Source organism: Erithacus rubecula, assembly GCF_903797595.1.
Source record: "Erithacus rubecula genome assembly, chromosome: 1".
Taxonomy (NCBI): Eukaryota; Metazoa; Chordata; class Aves; order Passeriformes; family Muscicapidae; genus Erithacus; species Erithacus rubecula.
In genome coordinates this window covers 98,391,083-98,415,571 of record NC_136658.1, presented here as the reverse complement: position 1 = coordinate 98,415,571, position 24,489 = coordinate 98,391,083, and the positions used below count along the sequence as shown (strand labels likewise).

Sequence of the window (24,489 nt, the reverse complement as noted above, 5' to 3'; positions counted from 1 at the left end):
GGAACTTGGGACACAGCTTAAGGCTTCAGAAAAGGCTTCTGACATCCTCATGAAGTCAAAACCACACTTCTGACCTGGAAGGTTTCTTGCATCTCTGAAGAGTAAGAATTTATCATAGAATCTTAACCTCTCCTTCCTAGCAGGCAATTTAACTTACCATATACCTCAGTCTTAGACAATCCCCTGGAAAGTCCTGTCAGTATCAGGGGACTTATCAACTGTCTAGAGGAGTTGCTGATAAGAAAGTGTAAGAAAAACTCAGCTACAAGAAACTCAGGTACAAGAAAGAACACACTGCCCTTATAACCTTTCCAAGAAAGGTAACTAAAAGAAAAGCAGTAATTAATTTAAAAATACGTTAACTGGACATATGATAACCTGTGTCTAAGATTATGGAAACTTTAGGAGTTCTGATTCTTCTTAAATACAATCCTAGACCTCTGGGTAGCTACTTTTTGTACTATTTGTAGGACATAATTCTTTCAGAGCTTCAGGAACCCAACATCTGTGTATATTACAGAATTATACTGAATCATTTGTGGTTGTGTAAAGGTAGGCTAATGAATCTGCAGGGAGAATCTGCAAGGAGAATCTGCTGCTCTTCTGGCTCAGCAAGTCCAGAGAGGTGGGAGAGATGAAAATTCCTGTTCCAGGTGGCAGGTCAGAGCAGCAGCTATATTGACAAGGAACAGCATAGTCACTGCACAGTCTAGCAGAGTAGCCACACTAAAGCGCAAACCTGAAATTTGCACTAATGCCATTTTATCAAAAATATCTGAAAAAGAAAACTATGGCACGACTAAGCAGCACTGTTGTTGAAAAGTTTATTGCATTTAACTTAGCATCTCTTGCTGCATCATGATTATTGGGCAAGGGGACAAACACAAGCTCCTTTCCCAGTTACAGATTCAGGGTCTCAGGTAACTTTTGCTCTTCTGAATGAGGATGAGATTGTTGCAATCAATGTATCACCCCATATTTGAGAAAACAGGGTATTGCACCTTCTTTTCTAAAGGCTCCTGTCCATTTTGCAAGCAAGATACTGATTCAGAACATTCTTGGTCTGATACAACACATCTACCCTTAATAACCAGTTTACCTGCAAAATACAGTATTAATACAGTATTATCTGCAGGACAGACTAATAAACAGATAAGAATAGAATGGTCAGTTACTTCACAAACTTTTTTTATATCAAATTGTACTGTGAAATGGTCTTTTTTACCTTGGAACATAAGGTTCTGTTGGAGGAGGGGGTATATAGAGATCCTGAAGAGCAGAGCTGTCTCTTTTTGTAGGTGTGCTGATAGTGCTGGATGGGGTAGCAACACTGCTTGTAGGGCTTCTAGGAATAAGAGGCTGGTTCAAAAGAGAGAGAGAAATAATCAGGATTATCCTTCTATATTACACATTTCTATTTGTAAAAGCCAAAATCAGAATATAATTCAGAAAGCAAAAGAAATAATTAGCACTTCTAATGTTTTGTGTCATTTTAAACTGACTAAAAAACCACTCATGCTAAGAAGACAGATCTACAAATGGACATGTATTGTGCTCATAAAATTGACTCCTCTAATTACATCTTTTTCCCTTTAGCACAGCAAGTTTATTGCCAATGCCCATAAAATTAGTGATCACTAGAGCTACTTGTGAAATCTTAATGGGTAAATAACATACAGAATCCAGTTAATTCCTTAATTAAACTAACATTGTAAAGAAAAAGTCTAGTGTTTACAGCAAAAGGTGCACAAGTAGGCATTAAATTGAATGTCAAGTCCTCCCATCTGCTCTGCAGCTTAAGAATTAACTGTAAAAGCTTCAGTTTATGCCTGCAGATGCTGTTAAATCAGGTACTGCATCCTCAGAGCACACTATGCTATGAGAGAATCAACTGGAGATGATTTTTTTTCTTCATTCCCTTGGGCACACTCCTCACAAAATAACACTTACTCATAGATAAATAAACTGTACCCTCCTTGCAAATTAATCATACACTCTAGCTATCATTCCAGTCCAGATAGGATCCTTCATCTGAATTACATTTTCTCACAAGATTTTCACAAGATTTTATAACTCTCTACACAGATGCAGAAAAATTAAATGAGAAGAAAAGTCTGATTATTATAGTCTACTAAATAACATGTCTGTCTAAAAACAACCTTGTGTCTGTGTGACAGCTAAACTCAGGCAGAAGAAAAAGAAAGAATAGAACAGCAAGTACAAGAGTATCTTCATAATCCCTAAAAAGAATCTAATATTAAAACAAACATACTTCATTTTGCTTTGAAAGAGTTTTTTCCTCCTCCATATTTTTGGAAGTTTACTCCTTGAAGAAAGAACTGCTGGGATTAAAGAGAGTTCACTATACCTACAATTTCTGACTTTAGTAACTATTTGAAGACACAAACATTTCACATTGTATTGATGGCAGAGAAGCTCTAAATGTGGACTGAGTGGGTGCACAGAAAGATCCTTCTCCCAGCACTATTACCAATACTTTATGACAGACCAAGGGGGTATTCCTGCACAGAATAATCAGCTCTCGTTTTCTAGATATTAATCTTGACACTGTAGCAGAAAACCTAAAAAGTTTAAAGTAGGAACACTGCCAGAATGTTGGTCTTTCCTCAGCTCCTGATAAGTGATACAAATCTATGCCTATCAAGCCATGATCCCATCACTGTATTACTTTTTTACAATCTGTATGCAGGAACAATGAGTATCACTTAGGCAATCTCATCCTTCAGCCAGTTGCTGCCTTGTTTGAGAAACAGAGCTGTGCTAGGTGCTACGTAGCTCTAACATAATAAAATGAATGATTAAAATCGGCTTGTTAAAACTTTGCAAGTCCACCTTTAGAGCAACAGCTATAAACTGAAACAAGTTTTCTGATTTTGAATGTTCAAAATTTGTCTCCTATAAACAGTGATACTGCTCAACTCTTTCATTGCTCATTAGAGTTAATGTGAGTATTCTACAGCCAGGCCAAAGAAAGACTGCCAGTACTTACAGAAAGAAAGGGAGAAAGACACACACAAAAAACTAGACAGGTAAAAGACTTTACAACCACTAAAAACAAGACAAGTCTGCAAAAATAAGCATAAAATTGGTGGCAAAAACAGGTAAAAAAAACCAACCCAAAACAATAAAAACACCCTAAACATCCCCCCTTCCTCCTTCAGAGAAAGGAAAATCTTATCCTTTAAATTTTCTTTTGTGACACTGTAGCCATAGATGCTTTAGAACCACTGACTAACACATCAGTGTTTGTTACTTTGCTGATACCTAGCACTTGTGTAAGGGTAACACTTCATGGCTTGCTGAGTTGAATTATTTTTCATTGTAAGCCAAGAGGATTTTGTGACCTAGATCCTGTTTACATGTGTTAAGCCCAAGCTGTTTGCTCATGGCTCATACCAGCAGAAGCACTGAGAGGAGGTCAAACTGTGTAGGTGGGTTTGCTCTTCTCCATTTAGAGGGAGAAGACAAGCCTTTACTTTACCTGCATGAAAAGGGAGGCAAGAGGAAAAGGGGACTTGGAGACTGTGACAGTCAGTATGAGTTTATGGTTTATGTTACGTAGGGAAAATCATGCCCAAGCATAAGAGTGTTCTGGACTTACAGGAGTTTGATGTGCCTCTGTGATCCTGACAAGCTGCTGGAAGGCTAGGGGACAAAGGGAATGAATTTCCCTTGTGTAACAGTCTAGAATGCCTGGTTGCAACTATTTAAATTCTAATGATACTGCCCCAATTTCCTGGGGCAGGGTGGGGGGGGAGGGGAATAGCTGAAGTCTGAGTAATATGTTTGGTATAACACACAGCCCTGACATATAAGTCAGTTTGTCCTCCAGGCACTTTGCTGGTTGATCCTGGAAATCAGATTGGGTTTGTACACCTTTGACAAATGCATGTTTTGGTTTATCTTTTAGCACGGGAAGGTGGTTAAACCAGTGAGTGAACAGGAAGAAATGGTATTCAGTCTAACACAAAAAGCCACAAGCTATCCAGCTTACTGAAGGCCAGTGGTTCCCTGTCAGACACTGTCAGGGGTGCAGACACAGTGTAACTGTGGACACCAAATGTCTGTGGTTCCTCACAGGAGAGCAAAGCAAATTCACCCTCCCAGGGCACCTGGAGCCCCCAGGGGACAGAAATCGTAAAAATCATAACCCAGTCCAGATGTAGGTACAATCCTGTAGGATTGTCCCAATAAATACTAGGATGTCTCAGAAATATTTTCCATATTTCTTTTGCATATTTCTTTTGGCAAACTCAACTCTCTGCTTATTTGCACAGAAACATTAAAGTCATCTACTAGGAAAAAAGGGAAATCCTAATTTAAAAATACCCCTTTTTTAAATAAAACCAAAACAGCAGTTATCATGACTACACCAGTAATTCAGTAGCTTAGTAAGAACTTTTTCCATGGTAAAAACATTTAAATAATCTCTTCTGGTAGTAGCTCAATACACTGAGAGTCTTGCTGCAACTACCATCTCATGCTGTAGAAGTTCAACTTTCATTTTCATATACAGAATGAAGAAGTCTTCAGACCCCTCTGGTTGAAAAGAACATGGTCTAGAGGTATGGTACATCTACATAGCACTTTGCATTGAAATTTAGAGACCTCATCTGTTCAAGTAACCAGCTCATGTAGCTCTCTATTTCAATGGCAGCCACCCAGTGGGCCACATGCAGGCACGCTGGACACAAAACCACATGCAACTCCAGGCAAGTATTTCTCCACTGGTTCCCTTGGAGATCAGTGGTACCACTGATTTAATTCTCTTCCAAGGAGTAGAGATGCTCCTGCTGCAGTTCCTGCTGGCAGGCTGGCCAGAGGAAGTGGGATTGCTGAAACAGCAATAAAACTAAAACATTTTTAGGTCTGAAGAGTTGAATACTTGGCCCATGGGGAAAGCCTGACAAAGTTTGGAAGTTACATATTAAAACTGGAACAACCTAAAAAATGTCCCACAAACAACCCTGCTTCAATCTTAATCGACAATGACAGACACAAAATCTGTAATTCAATATACTTTGGAGAACTATTTCTCAAACATTTTGAATGAACCAGCTTCTCTCAGGTTCATTATTCCTCATTACTGCAGACAGAGCCTTCCCCAAGCTGTTGCTTGGCTGCAGAATGGGAACCAACCATGTTTAACACAGCAGCTTGGTTTCTCTGACACTGGGGAAAAGGAAATGCCTGTAAGTACTGACTGACAGCACACAAGTGCCCTCTCTTCAGGAGCTGCTCTGTCCTTGCTGGCTCTGCCCTCTGCTCCCCACCTCCCTCTTGCTAACAGGACCCACTGCTGATTTTCACACCCCCAGTCCTAAAGAAATTGAGAGTGAGTCATGAGTCAGCATATTCCTTTTGATTTTTCTGTCTAAACAATGAATGTAATCAATATTTAATATATACTATCTAAAATTCTTTTTAATGTTTTTTAAAACTCTTTGAACCTTTCATTAACTCCCTTGGAAGTTGCAATATAAGTTTGAGAAACATTCCTCCAGAAAAAGACATACAATTTTTAAAAATATAAGCAAAACTAATACAAAATGTTAAATTACAGTATACAGTATTTGCATCAATAAGCAGATTTTACTTTACACTAATACATTGAACAAAATGTTTCCAATAAAATAAACTTTTTATAGAACAATCATGACATGAAGTAATGAGATACTGTAACTAGTTCAGTCACAGTTCATTTTAACAGAGCTACAAAGAATGCCCAGTTCCCATGCAGTTAAAAGACAACTAAGTAATTTAAAAGCAAACAAGTTACTATTTTATTCAAACTTAATAATTAAAAAGTGTAGGATCATTAGCTATAGTCATAAATGATGAAAACAGTATATCACATTGTGACTAGATGAATGAAAGAGGTAACATAATCAAGAAAATATAATGAATAAAAATAACAAAAGTAGCATTTTCTTTCAAACGAAGGACTTGTTATTATTGCAGCTGTTTCTTAGAAAAATGAAAAGCTGAATATATGACAGTGGAAATATGATGCATATTTAATCCAAAACAAACTCTGTTAAAAAAAACTACAGATACAGAGCTGCTGGTGCTTTTAAGCCAGTACAATTTAATCAAATACACAACAGTACAGTGAACTATAAAGATATACAGAAGGTGACATTTAAAAAGGCTTTGTGAAGGAGGGGTCAGAAGGTGTTTTCCAAGTCAACACACCAGATGTGGCTGGCAGCTGGACTGTCCCTGTCCCAGGGCCAGGGAAGAGCCTTCTCACTGGCACCAGGTGCATTCCAAACCAGCTGAAGCACGGCACGGGCTGCTCTAGCACTCCTTCTCTGTATTGAAACAAAACTGCATGAAGAGTCTTCCACACTGTAATAAAGTCTTCCTTGGAGGGATGAACAAAGCATTTTCCACAAGGCAAAGGAGGACTTTGCAGCTAGGTTCTTGCTAATGTGCTGACAGTGATTTACACAAAATTTCATATGCTCTGAGAATCTTCTCTATTGAACTTTCCACAATTATTCAAACAGCAGTTGAAGGAGCCTTCCTTTGCAACCTCCCCAAAATAACAAAAATTGACAGGAGAAATAAAACAGACAATCTAGAGTAGAGGAAATTTATTTTGGTTAGGTTTTGAACCAGACAGAAATTTGGAGAGTTTGAAGATAAAGTCACTGCTATGACAAACAAGGAAAATAAAAAAATTAAAGGTTAAAGTTAATTGGTTAGCAGCAGTCAGAAATATAAATATTGCAAACTGCAATACCATTCTAGGTTCTCACATAATGGATCAACCTTATCAAAAAAGACTAACTGAAAGGCACATTTAGTAAGGTTTGTCTTGCAGGCATAATATCTTAATATTTATGGTACAATACCATATTAGTAAGTACTTTCAATTTTGCAAAAAGCAACCACAAAATTTCCCCCCAAGGCCACAGATGCCTAATTCAACTGTTGCAAAAGCAGTAACAAAAAACACAGGCTGAAAAATCCTTTTACTTCACAAATTTGGACATGATTCTAAAATGCATCATGGGAGAACCTTGATTATCAGTAAGAGGTTGGATACTGATGGATATTAAAACAGACAATCAACTCACTGAAAAAACTAAAAAAAAAACCAAAAACCCAACCAACCAAACAGCATTTTCTTTAATCCCGACATGAGGGGGAAAAAAAAAAAGGAGTTTTTTTATTTCTGTACTGATTGACCTTAGAGCTGGAATTAATGCACTTGTAAATACAAACTCATTATGTAATGGTGCATAGGACAGCCAAAGGCTAATTGTATTATTTTACTGTACATCAAGCCATTCAATTTCAGTTACAGGACTGCTACACCAGATGCCTAATAATTCTTCTTTCTTTCTCTCCCCTAACCTTTCATATTTATTCTAAGGATAACAATATTTATGAAAAGAATAAATATAAGTGTTTCTGCTAAAAAGAAAAACAAACTCATAAAGAATTAAGAATTAATCAGTACTTATGTAGTCTGCGTTTAAATCCTAATTCGTGGCAAGACTGCAATGCGAAGGCAGAGCTGGTCAAAGTAAACAGCTGAAAATTCTAATAAGCATTTATGCCAATTACAAACCAGTTAATATCTGAATGATCTAAACACATTTTCCACACGTGGAGACTGTGATTGTTTGGCTGGAATGTGGCTAATCTAGAACACTAATAGTGGGCAGAAAGCTCTTAAACATTTCACACACAGTTTATAATTTAACTCCTAGCACACCCTGTCACCCAAGAACAAACCAGCTCAATACACTGGTGGCACTGCCCCAGCTGGGACACTCATGGAGCACTTTCCCAGCTCACAGGAAATTTATTATGTCTCCATTATTAAGTCTAGTTTGCCATGTAGCTGCAAATGGCAAACTTCACGTCCTTAAATACAATTAAGGACTGAACAAGTTGAATGTAACTTACCAACAATGCCTCCACATTATTCACTTTATGCTAAAATTAAGTTTCAAAGGTTCACAACTTAAACATCACAATGTAAATTTTAATGTAAATGCGTCTCCTAATTTAATACACTGACCTATTTACCTTCTACACCTATGGCATCAGATATTAAACATAGTAATTGGTGGGACACATACAAAAAACTCAATCTTGATTTTGTGTCATCCTCCTCACATTAGGGTCAACTTCCACCTTCCCACTTCGATCATCACAATATTATTGGGTTGTGACACCACATTTTTCCTGTGTTCACTCCATTTGCAGAAACAAAAAGACCACAGCAGTCTTTTTGCTCATCCTATTTTCCATTTTATCAGAATTTCATCCCCATACCTCACTCTGTAATCTTTTGAATATTTTGCACTTTAACAGAATTATTACTGGGTGTCAATTTCCTTATGTCTGCTGAATAATACATATAGTTCAATTAACTCTAGGATGATAGCACATTTGTAACATTCTCAAGTATTTCAAGATATCCTGGTATAGAAAAACAAGTTACCATAATCTCCTCTGCTTGAGAAGTTGTTGTTAAGCACTGCTTTCCTTTATGGTTTTTTTTGGTATTTGCTATGACTTTCCTCCCTCTCCTCTCACATTACATCCCAAGCTTTATTAAAGAATAGCCTCTTTATGTGAATCAGGAACATAAGAAATTTCAGACCAGCCATAATGCCAAATTGCAGTTGTTACACTTACAGTTTTTTCTGAAATTTTTTTTCAGACAATTAGTTAAAATAAGCATAATTTCTTCATATTTTTACAGCTATAAAATTACACTGTACTTGGACCTCCTTTGGTGCTTGTTATTGATAAAATATACAGTACTGATTTCACACTTAGGCTACATTTAAACTGTAACATCAACCAACTTTAACATCTGTTCAACTCTGATCTGCATAAATCACCAACAAAAATTTCCACATTATGCATCTTCTGAAGTTTGCACTTCACCCTGGAGCTTTGTCCACACTCCGCCTACTTAAGAAAACTGTTGTTTCTCACACAAAAGTTATAAATTACAACAGACACACATATGCCCACTGCACACATAAGTGCTGAATGAGGCTCTGGTCTTATCCTGGTGTCATGTTTGTTAAAATCAGACTATCATCATCATGATACCAGAATTATATCTGCAATATTTAACACTATCTCTATTTGTGCTTGCATTAGCCTTGAAAATATCCAGATTTTTCAAGCTAACAGCAAGAACCAACCCTCCCACCTCCAATACTCCCATTGCCCCCCATTCCCCAAATCTGTAACATTACAAAATATCACTATCTAGGGTCAATGTCATCCAGCACAGATAATCTACATTCAAGCTAGCTGTCCAGATTCCCTTTATCATGAAATGCAGAGAAAAAGGCATGTGCAGGGGCAAATTCACTGTATCCTAAGGTAGATCAGTCAAAAGCAGACTAAAATGAATGAAACAGTAATTACTAATGCATGTCTGCTGGCCAAAGGGGGTAAATGAGAAACCTGAATGGCATATAGATACTTACATAGCAGATCTAAAGCTAGATCAGTTGAGTAAGACCCAAGTACCTGACAGAAACTGTGGGGTCTGCAATATAATAATTCTGGTAATAAATTATAAAGTGAAGCAAAATGCATTATTTAGGAGAATGGTCCAATTCATCTGAAGAAACACCAAACTCACCCAAACTCAGGATTTAGACTGAAAGCATTTCATCCCATTTAAAGCAATGATGTGTATTTTACATTTGTATTGAAAAGCTATGAAAAAAAGTGCAGCCTTCAAGTATAGGCATTCATATACTCATTTCATGCATCCAGATTTGCAATTGTATCTTCAGATAAATTCAGATCAGGTACTAATCCCTGGCTGAAAGTTTTTGTCACTTGTGTATTCAGCTTTTTATATCTGAAAGGCCAAAATATCTCAATCATTTAAGAACTTAGTTTCAAAGACTGTGACACATTTCACCATTATAAGATATATTCATACACACACACACATATATATACACACACACATATGAAAGAAGTTCTTCATGGCATTAGCTTTTTTATGTATCTCCTAACATTTCAAATAGCATAAGACCACAGATAATGGCAGTGGCATTTCCATATCCAATTTTCCTTTTGCCCAAACTTTGCACAGGTCTTTTCTCTTTTATATGCACTCAATTTTTAATTAGAATTTTTAGTGTGGTAATAGAAATGTCCCAAAGAATGCACTCTTCATGCAAACAAAGTAAATTTCTAAACAGTATTCTATCTGAACTGAATGGAAAAATGGATTATTTGTTGGTTCCATCAGTTAGCTACATGCCTTCATCAGTCTGCATGTAACTTTTATTTCCTAGAGTAATCCATCACAGTGACATTTTATCCTAGAGTTAAACATGAAAGCTTTAATGAAACCATTCCACGGTTTTCAGCACGTTGCAGGCTTACTAAAGTGAAGTGCCCAGCCAGACATCCTGTACTATGCCTTCTCATGTGCAAGCCTTCAATCTCAAGGACAACTCTGGCACAAGTACAGCTTTATTTACATAAGGAAATCTTGATGGTCAAGTGGTTTATTGAATACAATCACATTATAAATTTTCCTATAACTTCATCAGTAATCAAACTGAGAACTCAAACATTTTTGTCCCCTCTTTTTTGAGGTTATAATGTACCGAGATCTTTACAAGAAATCAAACTAAAATTTATCAGTTTGTGAAGTATGTTTTTCTCTCTTTAGCTAGAAAAAAAAAATTATCTGAGGCTACTTTCTGCATCGTAGAACACTGGGATGATTACTTCTTAACTTTGAAAAGTTCTAACAGGTTTAATTTCAATTAAGCCTATGAGAACAAATTGCAGAGAAATAATTTCAGAAACAACTTTTCAGAGTATACAAAGTAAATCTATATGCTGCTGAGGATGAAGCACAATAAAGCATCATTGAGATTATCTATAGTTAAAATGATGGTGTATGACTTATGATTAAGCTTCATTACCTGCAGAGCAAGGGGCTTCCATCTCATATTTTTCAGTAAAGCTGGTGCTGAGGTAAGCATGCTCTGAGGTCGCTTTTTCAAAGTTAAGATAACACCACTCGGATCCTCTCGTAGTGCATTCACCAAATTTTTCAACTGCCACCCCACCTGGTAACCAGTAAAATCATTACAATAAAATTGAGGTACATTATTCAATATGTAATGTTCCCTTTTTAAATAAGATTAGTAAATAACATAAAGGAGTGTATATAAAGGAGATTAACTCTAGAAATGTCAAAACTTAATTACTGCATAAAAATCACATAAACTAAAATAATTATTATAATTCATTAAGATGTATATGCATCATTTCAGGTTTTAGAAATAATTAACTACTGTTAGTTCACTGCAAATGCACAATTAAATTTCAAGGTGTTTTCAAACTTAGCTCTGGTACATAGACTTTAAGGACTAGAAAGTTAAAAAGCCCTGGCTTTTGCATTGACAGTTCATTTCAAAAGTGACCATTTTGTACTTTGTGGCTTCTATTCAAAGTCCACTAACCACATGTAGTCATACAAGCCTACTATTCCTAGCAGCTTATGCAAGTACAAACCAGTTCAGGAAAACCTACTCTTCCCTCTGCTATAAAAATGAAGTCAGAATCACAAGGCCTTTTTAAAAACAATGCTTCTTTCATGATGATTTCAGAAACAAATACAGTAAATCAACAACAGAAATGTAGTCCAGTCACTATGTATTAGCCCAAAATAAAACTTCCTGAATTTAATTACAGAATTCTGAAATATTCCAGAATTAAAACTTCGATTAAAATGGAAAGCAACAGGTTTCTATTTATAAATGCAAGACAGAACTTTCTGAGTAGTTTATTTAGCATTTTTGGAAAAAGTACTTCAAATACTAAAACATTTTAAGTCGTGACAATGGTTTTAAGTCTGAATAAGGACTGATTACAAAGTACCTATTGTGAAATGCTTTAGGGTAGTAAAAGTATGCTTTTTCAAGTTTGGCACTTAGACTAGCAATACATAGGATCAAACATCTCTTCAAAATCTTGGCCTGTAGACTCAGAAAGTGATTCTTTCTGTAAATTTGACAGCTTTCTACCTCTTTTTGCTGTGTCCCCCACCCGCGCCCTGCTACACAAACAAGTAAATTTTCCTAATTAGTAAATGATCACATTTACGAATATCTTCCTTCTTTCACAAGAAAAAAGAACACTGTCAAGAAGAAAATTACCCAGCTGAGAAGAGAAAAAACAAAAATCTAGAATTTTGAAGTGATAAGGTTACTTTGTATCACATCAATACATGAGAAAAATCAAACTGGCAGTATGAACAAAGAGCACAGATGCTCCTTATCATTGGTATAGTGGACTGTGACACAAACACATTACCTATGCTTAAGTAATATAATCATGTGTATGCTGTTGCTACTTATTTTGTACTTTATTCCCTATTACTCCAAGCGTCTCTTTGGTTAGTATCACTTATTTTAAGAATTGCCTATCCCAAAGAAGCACCTACCCTACTTGAGCCAACACTAATTTTACCAGCAACCTTCAATCACAGACATGGCTCAAACCCCATCACCCTTTCTTCATCTCCTGTGAACCTACCTGTCCTGTTTCCACCACAGCAAAGCCCATTATATTCAGGATGCACTTCTACAGTTAGATAATTGTATGCAAAGGAAAAGGGTATTCATAATATTCATCTTTATATAGAGTATTTTTCAGCTTTCATAGAATACTTCCAAGCATGCTGAAATCCTTAAGTCCCCTGAACTAGGCACATAGCTATTATATTTTGAATAAAATTCAACATTAAATTAACCAATTCCATCTCAATTCCCACATCCCACTCAAGTTTCCATTGTGTTTCAACAGCATTTAAACAAAATATCTTCAAGCCCAAGCTTTGTGCATAAAGACATTACAATTTTATAAAAAACCCCTTGCTATTTACAATACTGCTCCCTTACTTTTAGAGACTTCTGCCACTTACTTGGCAGCAATATATTCCCCACAGTTACATAATGTCACTGTAGGCATATGCAAGGTTTCATTTGCTATCCAAAAGAAGGCATTATTGGCCTACAGTTCAAGTAAGCTTTCTCTGTACCTAAGGTACTGCACACACTGTAATTCCCAAATGCAAGAACTGAAGAGGGATTTGTGGAGCAGAATCCTTCTGCTGAACAAAGCAGCACAGGCAGCCTTGAAGAGAACATGATTTGACCTCAGTTATGGAGTCAGGATACAACTCCTTCCCATTTAAATTGGTAGGACACTGCATGCGAAAACTGTACTTTAAAGCCATCTGTTTCTCACTGAAATAGCCAGAGGAATACCAATAAAATTGGGGCTTTTCAGTTATGCTAGCATTAGAAAAATTATTTTAAATGCACTTCCATACTTTGCAGAGATAAATTGTGTAGTGTATTTGAAATATGCCTTATAGTGCAATAAATGGGAGATTATCTAGTCTCTTTATAAGAGTTAGGGGGATTAAAGAAAAAAATCACTTCAAAGCACTAAATCTGATGTATTTAACTTAGAAGCTCATGAATAAAAACAATTTAACTTAATTTTTCACAGTGAAATTCTGAGTTTACTATAAATTTCAAATGAAGTTCATCCTCTGCTTTTACTAGTTCCCTGACAAAAGTATTCTGGCTGTTCAGACAGGCCTTGATGGCTTCTCATAATCTGAACAGAAAGTACTAAATTGACCTAAGAGAAACAAGTCACATGAGACGCAGTCAACAATCAATTGAAGGAAATTGATGTCCACATAGGAGGCCATTTTCTTCATGTTTTTCAGTTCCAACATTGTTCAGATCCTCTCAAAATTCATTTTGACATAGACAAAAAAAAAATTATTTGAGAATGTTGGATGGAAAGAGCAAAAAGCAGGGAGTACATATGGGATTGAAAATTTCTTCAGAAATCCTCTTCAGTGACACACAACCTACCATTTAAGTGCAACTTGGTTTTATTCTCTCTAACATCTCCTTTCTTATTACCACAGTTAAAAATTTGCAACTTCTAATCATCAAGTTGTTTGGAGCAGAATTTTCAAAATCCCTATCATATCCTTTATCCTGCCCATGTACTGCAAAAAAAGACAGCAACAAGGAAGTTTCGATGCTGGTTTGAAAATTCAAAATATATGTAAGAGAACTGTATTGGCACACAACTTCACTTACAGCAAAATAACCTGAGCAATTAATTTCAAAAACAGCACTAGGCTGACCAGATGGCCATTTTTAAGAGCCAAGGAAGTTACTGTTGTTGCTTTACATAAATTTACCTTGTTAAACCACCTAGAAGCAGCAGTCAGAGAGGGGTCTCTGCTGGCAGCCTAAGCCCAGCGCTGGCTTTGGCTGCCCATGCCTGAATCCCTGAATTCCTGAATCCCTGAGCAGCTCAGGGCCACGGCAGGGAGGGACCAGGGCAGCCACTGGTGCCCTGAGGGGTCATGGTGAGCTGGTCTGGCCAACATTAGAGACCCCTCCAGCAGGTAAGGGAGGGACAGAAGGGGCAACCCACACCTAAGGGATGATGGCCCCAGGCCAGACCACCAGTGCTGCTGGAGTGGCACAGGAGGGGCCACCACAGTCCCAAAAGGGACAGAACAGACACAGACCTGCAGCAGCAGCATCAGGCCACCTCCACATCTCCCATTCCTCCACCAATGGCTATGGCCAGGCTGGGAAGCCTCACCTGTGCTCCAGAGTCACTCAGGAATACCCAGGTTGCTTCAGCAGTGCAAGATTGGCACATCCTCCATCCTGCACAGCCCTGGCACATCCTCCTCATCTCCTTGCCAAGTACCCACTAACCCACATTGCAGGAAGCTTTAGCAAAGGGTGCTGTTAAAGGTCCCCATCCACCACCCTAAAAACATGCTTCTGAGCAAGCTGAGGTGTATTTTAAAAGATCTCTTTGTTTCTCTGGCCTTCAGCAAGTGCATCTGGATGACAACATTGCAACAGCCTGAAATTAAACTTTTATTTTGAATTCCTGTTCTAAATTGTCAAGAATTTAACTTTTAAATAATAAAATGTCATTCCTAAATAGTTACTTTTCTTCCTCAGATAAATCTTTTTGCTCCCTTATGATAAGCTTATAAGATTGGCAATAATCTTGTTTTTTCTGAAAGTGTGACCATTCATTGAATCTTTTTTCCACATAGCTGCACTTATGACAGTATCCCCAAACTCCTGTGCTTATTCATGAGTACTGTATATTTTGATCCAGAAAGGAGACCTGTAAGGTATTAATATGCAGGCAGCTCAAATAAAATTGGATGGCCCTACATCCACTATTTTTAGGATGCTGTGAAATAACCTACAGTCTGAAAAATCTAGGACTTGAATCCCCAGAGAACAGCTACCTCATTTAAAAGCAGTGTGCAAACCCAATACACAGTGAAACTACATCATCAAGAGGGCAGAACAGTCAAATGGTAAACAGAGCAGAGTTCATATTTTTACAGGCATCATTCTATTCAAAGGGTGACCAGAGTCCCATGAAAGTTAATGAAAACTTTCTGCACCCATGAAAAGAAAACTGCTATTTTTTTCCATTACTTTAATTATTTCCTGACTTGCATATTTTGAAAGGGTGAAGGTAGTAATATCTTTTCACTTTTGAAGGATAAACAACACCTTGCTGCTAAATACAAGCTGCTAAGTAATTTTCTAACTATGTGAATATGTAACATCCGCTCTAGTGTCTAATTTTAAAAAGTTGGTGGACTGGGAAGATAACCAAAATTATTTTTCTTTCAATGCTGCCTGTAATTAGTTGCATACACCCAGAGTGCTTTGACTTTATCAACGTTTCAGGCTCCAGGCCTTTCCATTTTTCAGCTAAAACCTGAACAATTTCTAGGAGGGAGTGTATTCAACTTAAGAAATGGGGTTTTTTAAGAACTTCCATATCAAACACCATCTTGCATTTCATGAAAAACAATAGTGTATAAGGAAGAACAAAACCAACACTGCACTTCAAACAGCTATCAAACAGAGCATGTTATTAAGCAATTCAGAATCTGACAAGAAATTTAACAGCATCATGCTGCTAAATTAACAACTGATTTCCATGAACACTGGCCAGAAACAAGGACAGCCAGCTGCTAGCCCCATGAAACAAATGTTAGTAGCAAATGTCTTCTTCCCTTTCCCCAGCTGCAGATGCCTGAAAAGGCAAAAAATTAATGGAAAGTCACAGGTCTTCAGTCTCCAGAAAATGTAACTGGTGAGGAAATCTCAAAAGGATGTTTACAGCATGAACTACCACAGAGATGAATGCTGTATCTGTATTCAGTAGGGGAAGCGGTGTCAGGAGAGCAGTAGATGTCTTTTCAGGGATTTATCCAGGTTCTTAAGCTAGCATGATAATAGCATCCACACTGGCATAATGGTTCCCCCCAAAGAGGAGAGGTTAATAATATTGTGATTGCATAGGCTGCAATTCTAATTAAAGAGTATCTTGCCTGTATTATTTAAATCAATGCAATTTTAATTCCATGTTAAAAGTCAGTTCTGTGCATCCTTAGAATGTCTCTGATCACATTGCACTGTATCATTGCCCAAAGTCATAACAACACAGTTTGTTTGTAAAGTACATTGAAAAATACCCACATCTTTTACTTGAATAATTCCTGATATTTCACTAAAAAATTGCTTACTTCCACCAAAACAGGAAATAAGTGATTTTGAAATAAATTTTTGGCTATGTACACTAAAAATCACAATTAAGAGAATTCCCCAAGAATAAACTAAGTCTAAATTGATCCAATGGATCCAAATTGAGAGTTAAGTGCAGAAATCACTACCTCTCATTAAGCTGTCCTAAACACATTTCCTTGTCAGAAAATGTATCTGACCCAGAACTTAACTTTTGCAATGTACAGCGAAGTACCATAATTCAACAAACTTGACAATGTGAGTAACATGACTACAGAGCACCTCAGTATAGGAAGCAACCATCTGTATCATCCATAGGGGAACTAAAACTCAATTTATCCAGGAACAGAGAATCAGGTCTGTATTGAAGCTTGGATACTGTTTAATAGCAATGCTTACCTTTCATTTTGTACTGATACAATCAACCTTCAGCTCAGAGCTACCCCATTGTTTTGCTTTTGAGTCATTGCATTGAGTCTAGCACAACATCCTAGAACAAATAAATGAGCATATTTGTTGGAAGAGCAAAGACTCCAACTTTATGGGTTTGATTATATATTTTATAGATATAAAGGTCAGTTACTAGGTACAATTTCTGAGGGAAAAGGGTCTCATTTCCCCATTTTAGGGTATGGCTTTTAAAAATACAGGGTTGATTCCAGTCTACTGAGATTTGGTGTACCTCTGAAACTCAAAGCACTTTCCTTCACTTGTGTACCTGCAGTGACTGGCTGTCTGCAGCATGGCAATCGTATTGCATCTATCCTTTCAACCAGGAGTACAGATAACCAAACATGACAGCTACAGGCAATTTGGAAGGTTTTCACTCAACCCTCCATCTAGTTTCAGAACATATATCTTAACATTATTCACCCTCAGCGGGACTGAACTCAGTCTTTCAAATATTACTAAGGTGTCTCAAGCACCAAGACATAACTTCCATAACTTCCAGGGGGACAAAGTGCTGATGGGACTATGCAAACACAAATCCCAATCATACAACAGGCAAGAAACCATTAGGTCCTTGCACTGGGATATAGGAAATGAGGGTTCTGGTCCCAGTTCCCAGTGACCACTTGTCTTGTGTGATATAAATGCAATACAAACTAACACACACTGCAGAGTCCGAGAGCCATGCTGTGATGAGCAGGACCTACTCCCTTTTTCACAAAGAACACAGAAATTAAACTCCTATGAACAAAGGTGTTGCCACCAGTCCTTTCTTGGCCTCATTTTCAAGAGCTTCCAGGGAATATATGGAGATCCCAGGTGCCTATTCATTTCAGCAGGGCTTCAGGCAAAGGGCACTACCTCCCCAGCCTAAGAGGGGACATTCCAGCATCCTTGAGTGGCCTTGGGTGAGTGCTAAGAAAACTCAAGTGCTGATAAATATCTAAGCAGGCACAGAGGGCTGATGGCACGAGCTGGAGGCTCAGGCAGGATTTAGGCAGACTGGGTCACACCCTGGTTTCTCACAGGCTGCAGTATGGATGTGGATAGCCCTCCCCTTCCTCAGGAGAGAGGAATAGCCAAGTTCTCCACATTTCATGCAGCATAAGGAATGTGCTCCTCAGGAGTGACCCTGCATTATTAACCCACAGACACATTTGCCTCACAGGAATTCATTTTTGTGCTTCATGTCACAATGGGAATTTGACTTATGTGTATGTGCATTGCACAGTCTTATATTTAAATTCCCCAAATGCTTGTCATGGAATTAAAACAACAAACATAGGTAAAATTACATGCATATACATATATATTTTTTTCAGATTAGGTTTACATAATCAAAACTCAGTTTTTTAGAAAAATTTCAGTGCATCAGTAATTCCAAATAGTCTTTGACCCCTGCACAGCTTTTCAGTGTATAAAAAACCTGCTTGAGATCCCCAGCTGCCCTGCAGCTAAACAGTGCTGTTACCCTTGAAGCAGATGTTTCTTGAGACTGAATTCATATAGTGAAAATAAAATGTGTACAAAGAAATTGTAAAAAAAAAAAAAAAATAAAATTGTTAAGGCCACTAATGACCAAGAAAACTGAAAAAAAAAAAAAAATCCAAATCAAAAATAAGCCAGTAAGTGAACTGCAAACTTATGCAGCATCACTTAGCTAAAGGAAGGTTGGGGATATGGAGTTAAAAGAAATAAAAAGTAGAAATTATTTAGTCATGACAGAGCTTTTCTCTTTTTTTTTCATCTTCTATTAGAAGAATCAGCCATAGACTATGTTTAAGCTACTGAGTTGTTTCAATCCAGTACTGAGTTTTTTAAAATAAAAATTTACATATTCAGAGTGCCTCTACTCAAATCACAGAATTTCCCTTGTTTTAATTTTTCCTCCTATGTGACACAGAATGAACTTGCTTTTCTTACTGTTTTGATCTGTTTTTACAACAACTATCACTATTTTACACTTCCTCACAGTTACTTCCTAATTTCATCAGGATAAGACAACAGATTACACAACAGAAAATCAGGCTGGAACCTGAAGATCAGCTGTGTCATGTACACAGCTGCTCCCTGCACAAAGCACAGAAGTATTCAAAATTATTCCAGTCTAACTCATATGTGGTCCAGGCTGTGCACCACTGTAATGCCAGTTGTGTTAATATATACAACACTGAAGACATCCCTCCATAAGTTTTCATCATCTTTTCTACAGTGTACTTCAATTTTCAGCAACCTCAGTTAAAAGGTTAAAATTATAAGCAGCAGAATAATACCTGCCTTCCTTTCCCAATACACATACCTGAACATGCACTAACAGTAAGCCTTTTTAACCTGTTCTTATGAGACAAAAAGTTACATAATCTGTGTTCTGTTCTACAGGCATCAAATAAGTTAACAATAGAAAACTCTAATTCTATTTAATATCTGCTACAAGGCATTAGAAATATACTCTAATTATCTATTCTGAAATAACCATTTTAACTGCAAAATTTACAGCATTCTCACTATAGAGAATATACTGTTAAAATTTTAATTTTAACTGCCTACAAATACAAATTGTACCAAGATTTGTAGCCAGAAGCAACTACTGAGAATATGAAAATAATTTTTATCAGGAATATATGCAGAAACATTTTTGTCAGCATATTGTCTTTCAGTATTTATGTTGAAAATATTAACACCATTTACAGCACCACTTAGCGGATTATTTTTCTATGGAAATGCCACCATGTGGGGGAAAAAAGCAAAACAGAAAAAATCCTCAAAAAAATAAAACTGTTAAAATACATCATATTCCAGTGTGTTCTGTGCAGATGGATTTATCTATTAGGGCACAAAAATAGCCCACAAAATAATGAAGCAGTTTTTAGCAAACACATCCTCAGGTGTACAGTCCTAAGTACAGCTTGTATAAAAATACTAGACTTGGATATGGACTCAGAAATGTGGCTATTGACAGTGGTGACACTATGAAGGCCCACCAGTGACACCCAGAAAACGTCACCTGGTGTCTGTTGAGGATTTCTTACTACAATTACATGGTTTCAAAAGATACTTTAGTGCCTAAAAGTCAGCCCAGGTGAGTATTCCCAAAAGGCAGCTAGCTGTACAGAGAAGTCTATGTCCTCAATTACAAAAGAATTTTTTCACCCAAAACAAAAAAAATTAAGAACTCAATATGAATATTATCTGCTGAATGTTGTTCCTGTATGTTCATATAATCAAACAAGTAAAATACCAGGTCTCAATAACAGGAGAGTTGTCCATTCTGGGGTACAGGCAGGAAAGAATAAAAAAAAAAAAAATCTGTTTTTGAGTGAGCTATGGGACATAGCAAATGGCATTTGGTGAGCAAGACCACAATCAGCTGGCAAGGAATACTTTGAGAAAGAGGATATGGGCACTGAAGCCATGTCCCAGTCATATGAGACGATGAGCATCTCTTGTTGCACCAACTTCTTGAAAGAACTTCTGAAAGGACTGGTACAACCTTCCAGTGTTTGTTCACAGCTCCATCAGTTCCATACCAACCCCACAGTTGAGGCTCAGCATGTCCAGCACATATTCTAGTGCACTGAACTGCAGCAGAGGGTTGGGATCAGGTGCTCTGGAGCACAGAATCAAGAGCACAGTGATTATGGGATGCCAGTGCCCGGGCTACAGGACCAAACGTGCCACTCGCAAAGCCAGAGGCAGTAAGGAGCAGTTCCCACAACCATTTGTGATTTACGAATGACACTGACAGTGCTCTCTTTCCATTCTTGGGCACAGTCAACCAGGTTTAATGCTTTCAGCTAAGACAAGCAGGACAAGCAGGTTGACTTTAAATTAAAGAAGAAAAAAGGCCACAGTTTAGTTCTGTTATCATCTAGGATGCAGGTAGCTGCTGAACGGCAGCAGAGGCTTTCCACTGCAACTGAAATTCCACTGGAGTGTGACACAGTGTGCCCAAGTGGGAAAATTTAATAAGGAAAATTATTTGAAGTTCAGAAGAAATGTGAAGCAGCATGGGCTGGCCAAAGCTTATATTGGTCTAACACAGATGTGACAATGACTTATCTGTTGGCTGTTCTGTCCTGAGAGCCATGGAAGTGTAACTGGATGCCCAAACTGGCACAGCACCCTGTTTACATTAGAATGAGCCTGCACTCATCAAAGTGGTGTGTGCTCCAAACAACTCCAAACAACCCCCAGGAAACAAGTGGAAAGAGATTCCACGGACAAAAGCATCCAGCATTTGTTCCCATGGGGAAATGAAAGCTCATGTTCTCTCACACATTTTATCTCTGCAATAACACACTTCCCTGACACATGAAATATAAAATTATGTATTTGTGGGTAACTGTACAACTATGTAAAAAAAGATAACATAAATATCCATATAGTCTCATCAGAAATAAGGGAAACTAAAAAAGGTATTTTTTTATTTTGAGGGGATCATGACAATTTAGTTCCTTTCTCAGTAGTACACAATACTTAATGATGATTGTAAAAACAGGATAGGGAATTACATTGAAATATTCAGAGGGTAGTTGAAGGATAGACTATAATTGCCAAAAAGTACAAACCCCTAACCCTGGCAAACTACAATGAGTTTAGGACAGAGCCCTACAGAACTAGGTTACTTCCACAGAGACTTCCATGAACATTTCTGGATAACCCTAAAAAGGTTTTAAATATAAATCCCACCTACCATTAAAACTAAATATCTGTATTAACATTTACTGAACTTTTATAAACAGAGAAAGCCAAAGGATTAAGAAAGGATTAAAAGCATGATTTTGGAGCTGTTCTTCTATCTCTGCCTCTATAAAAGCACATGCATAACAGCAACAGAAGGAAACTGAACAAAAAGCTCATTTCCCTTGAACTTTTATGATCTTGATGCACTGTTTTTTGTTTAAATCATGAGAGAATAAAAATACTGTTTTAAATAAAGATGTTGTTAATGGAAATTATATAAGGTGCCAAACACCTTGTGTTAAAAGCTTGGACTGACCCGGCTGTGCCCCCACCTTGCACTATCCCAGCCCACTTTCCCACTAAGCCTCTTTAGAAATACTGTCTCATTAAAAGCCAAGTTAACAAGGCCTTAAATGAAATACCTGTGTTCACAAAAGCCTAGCGAGAGCTGAAACAGTGCAGAAAAAATTAATAAATAATTGCAGCATCATTTTTCTACTTAGACATTTTGTTTTTTTGGTTTTCCCCCCAGAATAAGAAGCCATCTACTGCAAACTCCATTTTGGATGTATACTCTCGAGAGATTCCCATGCACCCTAAGTTCAGTATTTCCTATGAGCTGGAATGTACCATCTCCTAATAAATCCTAAGACCTTCTGTGGAAGTGAACTCTCTCACTAATTGCACAGTAAAATTTAAAAATCTGTTCTTTCATTTTCCTAAACAAATATTTAAGTTAGGATGAGTATCTAGAAAGGCATCATACTCATACTTCCAACAAAGCAAGGTATGATCTTGTAAACTTATCTGTCATGTTTCAGTGGAATTTCAGCAAAATCTCCTCTAAGTTTTTGTACTGTAAATATAAAAACAGTTCTTGTATGTCAATTATGTGGACTTGGTTTGGCACACTGCATTTCCATAGCAAGAAATCTGCTGTATAAAAGCTAAGTGCTATCTATTACAAGATGCCATAAAAAAACATTTCAATGTTTAGGAGTTAAATACATTAAACCTACCAGCTTCTACATGCAACAGATTCATAAATGACTATAGTCACCTATTTTTTCCCATAATAAACATTTATCTAAGTTCTGATGAGTTTTAGCCAACAAACACAAATTCTGGGAATCCACAAGTCTATCACACCATATCAAACATGTATTCAACCCATAAATTATATCACACTTATATTCAAAGTATATGCAATGTGCCAAATATGTCTCCAAAACAAAGAAACTATTATACAAGAATAGACTGTTAATCAAAATCCCACATGATCCTGAGTCTGAACATCCCTGTTTTCTGCTTGGAGTATTTTCTCTACTGTTTTATCACTGATGAAACCAAAAAGAGTACAATGGAGAGAACTAAATAATTTAAGCAGCAATATAGTGTCCTGCACTTTCAGTTGGTTAAAAAAAGGACTATCTTGAGCCAAAACAGGCTCTTGAATTATACATGGGCGGAAACATGAGTACTGCAGTACAGTGCACATTCTGAAATATCCAAATGAGGAAGGTGTTTCTGCTTGTTTGTTTGCATTGGAAATATTTTAGACACACAGGCTTTTAGAGAAGATTAAGGATGGAATTTGCAGGAAGTTTAGGAGAAGACATTGAATCCTTTGAACCTTAATAGAGGAGTCACAGAATCACAGAATTGTTTGGGTTGGAAGGTACCCTAAAGATCACCCAGTGTCAAACCCCCTGCCCTGGCAGGGACATCCCCACAAAGCCCTGCCCAACCTGGCCTTGAACATTTCCAGGCCTGGGGCATCTACAGCCTCTCTGGGTAACTTTTCCCAGTCCTTTACAAACTTCCCAATACAGAATTGCTTCCTAACACCTAATCTAAATTTGTCCTCTTTCAGTTTGAAGTTATTCCCCTTGGCCTCACAAAGCCTTTTCTTCCCTAGGCAAAACAATCCCAACTCTCTCAGCCTGTTCCCAAGGAGAGGTGCTCCAGTCCTGGGATCATCTTTGTGATCTCCTCTGTACTTGGTCCAGCAGGTCCATGACCTCCTCATGTTGGAGGGAGTTATTAATTACAGAGCTATTGGAGAATAAATCTGTCCTGTAAAGCAAAACTGACACAGAAGATTCATATAGCTAACCTCAATAAACCACTATTTAAAGGACAATTTTCTAAACATGAACTTTTCATTGACTTTAGGCCTAATCAATTTCTTTTTTTTAACTTAGAAGATTCAAACAGTCCAAACATCCTGCCAGCAACAAGTGGAATAAACCAGTTAGGCACGTTTTCATAGTTATTACAGTGTGATTCTTGTAAAATGTATTATCTAACAAGTTAAATTTTTAAACCAATTGTATGAAACTTTTCTTCCTCATATTTGTATTTACTCCTTGAAATATAAAGTACAAAAGACATACATTAACTTCAATTTGACAGATAAATACACTGAAATAACTGAAGAAAAAAAATTAAAAGGGCTTTAAGACAATTTAAAGTTAAGATTTTTTTTTTTTTTTTTACATTTTGAGTCTTCATTTACAAGACTTGACCTTAGTAACAGCTACATATGAATAACACTTCCCTGCACCTTTAGAGTTATATATTTTTTAAAAATTAGGTATTTAAAAAACTTAGTTATTGCTATGATCAATATTAATGATATAAGTATGATGAGTTACATATGATAGGTAAACATATGTATGGGAGATTATGGGCA

General features: G+C 37.1%; 2 protein-coding genes across 9 annotated transcripts in view; both read right to left on the bottom strand.

Moving 5' to 3' along the window:
- The window catches only part of MBTPS2 (membrane bound transcription factor peptidase, site 2), a 208,486-nt gene extending 190,948 nt beyond the window's left edge, over positions 1-17,538 (bottom strand). The window contains exon 1 of the mRNA XM_079320166.1: positions 17,535-17,538. The gene's annotated coding sequence lies outside the window, so the exon portion shown is untranslated. The remainder of the gene's footprint in view (positions 1-17,534) is intronic.
- CNKSR2 (connector enhancer of kinase suppressor of Ras 2) overlaps positions 1-24,489 on the bottom strand; it is a 201,129-nt gene that overhangs the window by 81,007 nt on the left and 95,633 nt on the right. For 5 of the 8 annotated variants that reach the window (XM_079320099.1, XM_079320098.1, XM_079320103.1 and 2 more), the window contains 2 exons: positions 10,965-11,111; positions 1,226-1,359 (listed from right to left, as the gene is read on the bottom strand). In XM_079320099.1, the coding sequence (XP_079176225.1) occupies positions 1,226-1,359; positions 10,965-11,111 (281 nt within the window). The remainder of the gene's footprint in view (positions 1-1,225; positions 1,360-10,964; positions 11,112-24,489) is intronic. The other 3 variants (XM_079320101.1, XM_079320100.1, XM_079320105.1) reach the window with 1 other exon arrangement.